The sequence below is a fragment of the Fukomys damarensis genome, unplaced genomic scaffold (genome assembly GCF_012274545.1).
Source record: "Fukomys damarensis isolate Sample0158 unplaced genomic scaffold, DMR_v1.0_HiC HiC_scaffold_24, whole genome shotgun sequence".
Classification (NCBI taxonomy): Eukaryota; Metazoa; Chordata; class Mammalia; order Rodentia; family Bathyergidae; genus Fukomys; species Fukomys damarensis.
In genome coordinates this window covers 12258664-12267772 of record NW_022900936.1, presented here as the reverse complement: position 1 = coordinate 12267772, position 9109 = coordinate 12258664, and the positions used below count along the sequence as shown (strand labels likewise).

The following is a 9109-nucleotide window of genomic DNA, read 5'->3' as shown; positions in this document are numbered from 1 at the left end:
AAAAAAAAAAAAAAAAGCTCCAGAAAGATTATACTCTTCACCAGTCTTTTTACAAATAACTCAAATGTATCCCTCTTTACAACAGAGTAGTACTCTATTGTGTAGTGTATTAGCACTATATTTTCTTTGTTCATTCATCTGCTTTTATGAGTGATAACTGCTATAAACACGGGAATGGGTTTATCAGTGAAATGTGATGTAATTAAATTTGGGGGAAGATTCCTAGAAGGGTAATACCTGAAATTCCTAATTTCAGATTTTTGAAGAATCTCCATAGCATTATCCATAGTTGTTGTACTTGTTACATTCACACCAAAAATAGAGAAGAGTTCCTTCTTTTCTGAAACCTCCCAAACATATGTTATTATTCAACTTTTTGATGATATACACTCTTTTGAGAGTAAGATGGAAGCTCAGTGTTATTTAAATTTGTATTTCTGTAAGGTCCAAAGATGTTGCATGTATTTGTTGGCCATTTGTACTTCTTTCTCTGGGAAATGTTTATGCATAAGTCACTCCTTTTTTGGATTCAATCTTTTATTTTACCGAGTCTAATTTTTTTGAGCACTTTATATATTCTAAACATTAGTCTTGTCTATAAAAGTAGCTGGGAATTATTTGCCTATTTTGTAAGTTATTTCTTACTGTTTCCTTTGCTGTGTGAAATCTTTTTAATTTGGTATAATCTCATTTATTGATTCTTGGTATTATTTCTTGCATCATTGGGTCCTGTTGAGAAAGTCCTGGCCCTATGGCTATGTCTTCAAGGATTCTAAAAATTTTGACTCTTACTGTACTGTTTGTTTTAATATTTAGATATTTTGTTTTAATATTTGATATATTTTGAGTTAGTTTAGTGCTGGTGAAAAAGTTCTAGATTCAATCTTCTACACTCATTAAGCCAGTTTTCTCTTCACCATGTGTTAAGGAGGCTTCATTTTATCTAGCGTGTGTTTTTGCAACTTTGTCAAAAATCAGATGGTTGATTGTACCTGAGATTTTTCTTTATCCTCTATTCTATTCCATTAATCCATATTGTTTGTGTGTGTGCGCACATTTTCAACAATACCATGCTCGTTTTATCACTGTAGCTTTGTAATATGATCTGAAATTTGTAATTGTGATGCCTCCTGCTTTGTGCATTTGTTCTTTTCCCACATAGAGCATTTCATGCTGTGGACAAGACACCCACAATAATAGAAGACATAGTGACAGTAACAGATTTCACATAATAAACTGTCTTGAGATGATTAGAAGTTGGTTGGTTGCAATTAGAGATCTGCTGTGAAGTTACTCTCAGATATCTCAAATAATCTGAACAGGAATCTTGGGTGAAAGCAGCTTTTTCATTCTATGTAAGCGATTATGATTAGTTTCAGTGTGGAGGAAGCGTAACAAGGTGCACCACTGGTGGGATTTGTGGAGTCAGAGCAAATTTTGTTCAGCAACTGTAAAAACTGAGAAAAATATCTTGCTTATGAAAAACACTCAACATCCGAATTTAGAAAGATGGGATACCACAAAATGATTAAATTGATTTGACTATAAAACCCCTTGAGTTATACTCATCAGAAATCAGCCTGATTTTTAAGCAATTATTTTGAATAAATTCTATTAAATATTTTAGACAAAATGAAACATGTAAGCCCAGCACTGAGTACCACCATTTCCAGTAAAAGTTCATCTATCAACTGGAGATGAGGGAAGAAAGAAGGAGTGCGCAGCTTGTTTTGATTCTTCGGACACTGTCACAAACGCTTCAAAAGAAATGTCACTGTTGTGCCTGCAGATCAGGGGGAAAACAAATGTAAACCTCCTTTTTCATAAACATATATAAGTGACCAGGAAGGATCACTCCTGTGGCACAGTTCATGGGAACATTCACAGTGGGTTTACGTGGGGTGACAAAAAGAACACAGAACACACAGGGTTTCTGGTCCATAAAGTGGTTATTTTTCTGGAAAGTCTGAAATTATTCACTCAAGGAATAATTTAAGATTAAATAGATACTGGGTACAAGTATGGTAATAATTGTCAATAATAGGCAATAAATAATGAGCAGGAGTTGGGATATTTGGTTGCTATAGCTGAGAATTTTTAAGAAAATACAAGGTAGCCCAGGATGAGGGGGGTCATGGAGAAAGACAGACAGGAGAAAAGAAAGGACAAGAAAAAATAAAAAAGAGCTTGACCTTGTGGAGAAATAAAAGCCAAAAATTAAAAATGGCATACTATTTTCATGATTTACATCACACTATGTAGACTGGCCTTACATACACAATTAACTATATATGCAATTAACCAAAGGTTTGAAAACACAACAAGTATTTCATTTTAAAAGCCCATAATTAAATCATGGAGTCCTGGAATGACAGCAGAATTATCTCAGTTATGAGGATCTTGTTTTCACAATAAATCAAGATATTCATGACATTGTCCGAAGCCCATTAATGAGATAATGCGATGGTGCTCTGCCTGTGGTTTCTCCACCCTCCACCGAGGAGGTATAAAAGGCTCTAGGCAGACAATGACATCCAGAAGTAAAAATCCTACTCTGTTCCTCTGCAGAACAGTCCACTCCTGACACCATGAGCTACTGGGGCAACTACTATGGAGGTCTGGGCTACGGCTACAGTGGCCTAGGCTGTGGATATGGCTGTGGCTATGGTGGCTATGGTGCCTATGGTGGCTATGGCAGCTATGGAGGCTGTGGCTATGGCTGTTACCACCCCCTGTGCTATAGAAGATACTGTTCTTATGGCTTCTACTGAGGGATTTCCACAGCTTCTTAACCTATTGACAACAACCTCCTGTTGTATTGGAATTTTCTCCAACTTTCTGTACAGAATATATTTTCAAATATCTTCAGAAACAGAAACCATGCACTAAATTTTCTGGACAGCAAAGAAAATATGGCATTCCATTTGGATTCATCTGCATTATATGTTAGTTTATAGATTATATGTTAGTTTGCAGCAAAGTTTCTGTATTATTTTGGCTCTCAATTTTTTAATTTCAAGGTGTATTCTTAAATAAATATTTATTATCACATAAATATGGCTTTGGTACTGTTCTACTATGAGTTTTATCTATTTATTTGCATATTTATTTGTGATTAATCACAGATATGTGGTTGTGATGTTCTCAAAGAAAATGACAGAGGGGTAGCTCAGTGGTGCTTCACCTGCCTGGCAATCACAAAGTCCTGAATTAGGTCCCTGGTACTGGGAAAAAAAAAATGAAGGAATGTGACAAAGAGAGAAAGGATGGTAGGATGAGTGGGGAAGGCAGAACTGAAATAGCAAGCTCTTTTGTGGTAATTATACTTTATCTTAGCCAAAAGGCCGAGAGGAGATTTTTTTGTGTGAAAAGTAAGGGTCTAAAATGAATGAATAAAAATATCATATCTTTCTCACAGATCATAGAATTTTGCTTTTATATACATCTCAACTACCATTTTTGTGCTCTTCATCTAAGTTTTATAAATGGCTATTTCAACAATAACATCTGTTTTCACATCAGATGATATAAAGTTGTGGTATCTGTATGTGCTGTGTCATCTACAATAAGAGTGGCTGGATTATACCAGCTAGAGCACAAACCCTGAACAATGTTTTTCATTTTTAAAAACTATTCTTCCTAGAGGATGATTTTAGATGTTGTCTAATTACTTCCACAAATACCTGACACCCTAAACTTAAAGGAAGAGATTTTTACTCTGTCTCATAGTCAGCTGAGTCCAAGGCAAGAATGCCAGGGTGAAATGGCCTGGGCAGAGTTTAAAATAGTCATCTCACAATAGCCAAGAAGCAGAGGGAAAGGAAGGGATGGGGTAGGAGATGCACCCTTCCTCATCACACCACAGTGAAGCAGCCTCCAATCAGCCTGGTCTCCTCAGAGCACACTCAGCTTCTGAGATATTAGTAGATGAATACATTGGTTAGGTCCAGCACCCCAAGATCCAGTCACTTTTCCAAAGGCCCACCTCCAAGCTCATAAGTGTTTTCCAGCACGGTCTAAAACTAAATCATTACTGGTGTTACTATATAGAGAACGGCAGGAAAACTATTGACATTCTGGCTTACCAAGAGCTTTTGAACAGACAGAAATTTTTTCTATCCATTCACAAAATAATATGTGTACTGTACATATCAAGAATAATTTTATCTAAAATCATGAGACAACTGTTCAGGAAAAAGTTGACTTTAGAGTTTTTTAACCCCCCCATCCTGGTCATTATCAAATGTGCTCATGAGTGCTGATTTTCTCCAGATTAAAATTGCTTCAATTCTAAAAGAAATGAGTTGTCACCTGAATTCAGCAGCATAAAATCAAAAGGCAAGCTTCTTTCTTCTTTTAAGAACATTCTAATACCATAAATTAAAATGATACCACATAATTTAAATAGATGGTAACTGTAAAATGTATTGAGCTGTACTTCTATATTGGGTTTATTTATGAAAATTATAATACATTTAATTAAAAATGTAATACAATGCAAAAATATAAATTCATGACTGACTATTCTTATATCCATTAATACCTCATCCACACTCCTCATGTACTGCCTCTCAGATTTCAAGAGTAAGCACAAGCAATTTGTGAAATTCAGAGTAAACTCTTACCTTGCAAAAAGGGAAGTAGTACTTGTGGATGAAGCAATAAATTAACCATAGGGTACTTCACTGTTACATCCCCAGGATTTTTATATAGGGGGACAAAGACAAGTATACATTTCCTGTCCACAAAATGTCCACTTGTTGTTTCCTGAAAACTTTGAAACCATTTACTGAACAACTAAGGTTAATTTAAATATCCTCTTTATACAAATGTGATGGTGACTGGCCACACAAATTACCAACAGAAACGTTCATTTCCATCATGAATGAGAGTCAGGAAATAAATTCCTACAGAAAAGACAGACTATTCAAGAAGGGAAAGGAGAGGGAAGGGAAGGGAAGTGGAGGGGAGGAGAGAAGAAAGAGAGAAGGAAAAAGAAGGAAAGAAAGAAAGAAAGAAAGAAAGAAAGAAAGAAAGAAAGAAAGAAAGAAAGAAAGAAAGAAAGAAAGAAAGAAAGAAAGAAAGAAAGAAAGAAAGAAAGAAAAAGAAAGAAGGAAAGAAAGAGGGGAAGGAAGGGTAGGGAAGGGTAAGGAAGGGAAAGGAAAGGAGGCAGAAGAAAGGAAAGGAAAGAAAGAAGGAGAGGAAAGAAAGAAAGAAATTAACAAAGGAAGGAAGGAAGACAAACTTGTTACTGTGTGGGAATTGAAACAGCACAAAACAAAACTAAAAATGAGATACCTAATTTTCATGATTTTCAAAACAATATGTAGTCCAGCCATACATGCACAATTAGTTAAATATAGAATAAACCAGAGTCTTGAAGATAGAACAAGAGATTCATTTTAAAAGCCCACAATCTGATCAGGGAATTTTTTCAGGAGACCAAAATTACCTCAGTTAGGAAGGCTTTGTGTTCTCAATAGCTACATATTTATGCCATTAGTGAGAAGCACATTAGTGAGATAACAGGAAGTTGCACTGCCTGTGGTTTTCCCCACCCACCACCAAGGAGGTATAAAAGCTCTTGGCAGATGACAGTGACATCCACCCAGAAAACACCTACTTCTGACAGTCAGCTGAAGAGTCCACTCCCGACACCATGAGCTACTACAGTAACTACTATGGAGGACTGGGCTATGGCTATGGTGGCCTAGGTGGTGGCTATGGCAGCTATGGCAGCTATGGTTATGGCTGTTGCTGCCCCCTGTGCTGTAGAAGATACTGGTCCTCTGGCTTCTACTGAGGAATTCCTTCAGCTTCTTGGTCTATTGGCTATAATTTCCTGTTTCACTGGAATTCTCTCTAATTTTTTTCACACAAGAAACTTTTAAATGTCTTCAACTATATATAAAACAACTATATAAAAATAACTTTAAAATATTCAATCAAGCAAGATATTTTCACACTCATCAGTGACATTTGCAGTTTGTGATAGCATGTAGAAAATTATCCATATTATTCTTATATCACTGTAAAATATGATCAAATTTGACTCACATTTTAAGAGATATGTTATTAAATAAACTATTTTTCAATGTGCTTTGCTACTGTTCTCCATTAAGAAAATTGATTATAATTGTGTAATTGTGTGTGATTAGTTATGCTGTGTGTGTATGAGAAAATAATAGACACACAAAGAAAGGAACGTAGAAGAGAAAGAATGAGAGAGGGAGCTCTCGTGATAATTATGGGTCTAAACTGAATGTGTAAAATATCAGTTCATTCTCATAGATCATACTAATTAGGTTTACATGGATTTTTTAATCTCATCTCCTGTTTGTATTTACTTATGCCTTTTGTCTAAGATTTTAAAATGTCTATTTGTACAAAAACATCTGTATTCACATAAGATCAGTTAAAACAGTATATATGTGTGCTTCGTGTCTTTTGGGACATCCTGTTGGATTATATCATTGAGAGTTCTAAGTCTATGAAAAGATGTTTTTAATTTTTAAAAAAAATCCTGCCTAAGGAATGATTACAGGTGGTGTCTTACAAACATCACTCATTGTCTCTTAGATAAAATGACTGACACCCACACGGCTCATGGTTAGCAGCCTCCATGCAGAAATGGTATGGTGAAAACAAAACAAAAACTACGTGCAGAGTAAGCTCTGCATCTCACTTCACGCCAAAAGGAGAGAGAAAGGAAGAGCCAGGGAGGCAGATACACCCTCAGGATCACACACCTTGTGACCAGCTTCTTATCAAACCCCACCTCCTAAGGGCACACTGCACTTGGACACATTAGTGATGAATACGCTCCTGAGTACTTTACCTGTGACACGCTCACCTTCCCACCACCCTGCTTCTGTATGTCTGAAGAACATTTTCCAGGACATTCCAGATCTAAAGCATAACTGATAAGGCACAAATATGTCAGCAAAAATAATAACATTCTGGCTTACAGGGCTCCAAATAAGTCTGTACATATACCTGTTTATTTGAAAGATTTAGAAAATAATATATGCATTGTTTATTTCAGGAGGATTTTTTTTCTAAAATCATGACATATTTGCCAGGAACCAATTACCATTTGATTTTTATTTATTTTATTTTTACCCCAAACCCTAGTTTTAATGAAATATGTGTGCTCATGCATGCTGATTTTCACCAGATTAAAATTGCTCTCATTTTACAGAAATTAATTTTCACTTGTGTACAGTAACACAAAATCCAAGGCGAAGCCTTTTCTTCCTTTAAATACCTTCCAATACCTATAATAGAAATGATAGTACTTATTTAATTGATTTTGACTGTAAAATCCATCAAGCTGTTCTTCTATAGCAGCATTATTTTGTTTTATGTAAATTACATTGAATAAATTCAAAATTTTAGAGCAATACATAAAACATAAATCCATGACTTAGTAACTGTACTTCTAATTCTTTGCCTATTGGCTAACATCTGTGCAAAGGTGTACACAGATTCCTTGATCCTCTTGTACTCTCATACACTTGAAAATCAATGTCACTGCTGTACCTGTAAGCCATTTGCGAAAACTAAAGTAAACCCTGACTTTGTAAAAAGGCACATACTAGTTGAAATGGAGCTCCATGTTAACCTTAATGTGGTTAATATGTCTACACTATATTTATGCGGGGTGACAAAGACAAGCGTGGAGGTTTCATCCATAAAATGGCCATTTATTTACTTAGTTAAAATGTCTTCTATACGCAAACATGATAGTAAGTTCCACCAATTACCAGAAGCATAGCTCATTCATCATGAGCAAGAGTCGGGGAATGAATTCCTAGAAACAGGACTCTTCAAAACCAGAGAAGAGAGGGATATGAATGGAGGGAAGAAAGAGAGAGGGAGGGAGAGAGAAAGAAAGCGAGGGAGGAGAGAGAAGGAAGGAAGGAAAAAAACAAAGGAAGGAGGGAGGAAAGGAAAATAGACCAACTTGTTCCTGTGTAGGAATTGAAACAAAAGAAAACAGTAATTAAATTGGATGCCTAATTTTCATGATTTGCACCACAACATATAATCTGGTCATATGTATACAATTAACTAAATATAGGATAAAATACATTTTATCCTATATTTAAAAAATGTATTTTTTAATATATAATATATTTTTTAAAATATTTTAATATATAATATATATTTTTTAAATATATATAAAAAAAATATTTTTTTTCAGCTTGAATTGAGTTTATTGGTACATTTTAGGGATACAGTACAGTTACATTCATTGTTGGGATTTTGTACCTCTACATGACAAGAGGAAAAACTATCTTGAAAATAGGACAAGAAATTCATTTTAACAGCCCATAATCTGGTCATGGAATACGGCCCTAACAGTAAAGCCATCTGCCATGAGGGCCTCGTTTTCTCAATACATTTTTATGACATTGTCTGAATCCCATGGGTGAGATAATAGGAAGCTGCACTGCCTGTGGTTTCCCCACCCACCTTCAGAGAAGTACAAGGGGCCCTTGGCAGCGACAGACTGGAGATGTGCACAGTCCACTCCGACACCATGCGCTACTACGGCCACAATTACGGTGTCCTGGGCTGTGGCCGTGGGGGCCTGGGCTGTGGCCATGGGGGCGGCTATGGTAACTATAGTTATGGCTGTTGCAGCCCCCTGTGCTATGGAAGATACTGGTCCTCCGGCTTCTACTGAGGAATTTTCACACCTTCTTAGCCTGTTGGCTATGACCTCCCATTTTACTAGAATTATCTCACATATTCTTCACATGAAAAGCTAAAATGTCTTTAAAAACACCAACTATAGACAAAGTTATCTAAAATATTAAATTCAGCCAGCCAGCTGGACTCTATTATTTTATGTGGTATTTATACAAACATGCCTGCATTATTTTTAGGCTTTATAAAGTATGATAAAATTTCACTCTCATTTTTGCACAGATATATTATTACATAAAATATGTTTTATCATACATTTTGCTTTGTATTATTGCTCTGTTTAGTTTCACTTATGTATGTATTTCTGTGTGATTACTCACATGTGAGTGGTTGTGGTGTTAGAATAAGACATACACACACAGAGAAAGGAAGGCATAGCTCTTTTTAGATAATT

General features: G+C 35.7%; 2 protein-coding genes across 3 annotated transcripts; both read left to right on the top strand.

Annotated features, from left to right (window-relative positions):
- Window positions 1-2588: 2588 nt before the first annotated feature.
- LOC104851434 (keratin-associated protein 20-1-like) lies at window positions 2589-5803 on the top strand. 2 transcript variants are annotated; one of them, XM_010608601.1, is made up of 3 exons: window positions 2589-2676; window positions 2707-2721; window positions 5715-5803. In XM_010608601.1, exons 1-3 carry the CDS (start codon window positions 2589-2591, stop codon window positions 5801-5803), a joined length of 192 nt encoding a protein of 63 aa, XP_010606903.1. The 2 variants fall into 2 exon arrangements, with proteins under 2 accessions (XP_010606903.1, XP_033623902.1); XM_033768011.1 differs by lacking the exon at window positions 5715-5803 and having other exon boundaries at window positions 2589-2771.
- Window positions 5804-8545: 2742 nt separating this feature from the next.
- Window positions 8546-8692, top strand: LOC117287474 (keratin-associated protein 20-2-like). The gene has a single exon (XM_033768012.1). It carries the CDS (start codon window positions 8546-8548, stop codon window positions 8690-8692), a length of 147 nt encoding a protein of 48 aa, XP_033623903.1.
- The last annotated feature ends 417 nt before the right edge of the window (window positions 8693-9109 follow it).

Bases quoted from the DNA above. Each gene is read 5' to 3' on its own strand.
- LOC117287474 (XM_033768012.1), top strand. From the start codon at position 8,546: ATGCGCTACTACGGCCACAATTACGGTGTCCTGGGCTGTGGCCGTGGG.
- LOC104851434 (XM_010608601.1), top strand. From the start codon at position 2,589: ATGAGCTACTGGGGCAACTACTATGGAGGTCTGGGCTACGGCTACAGT.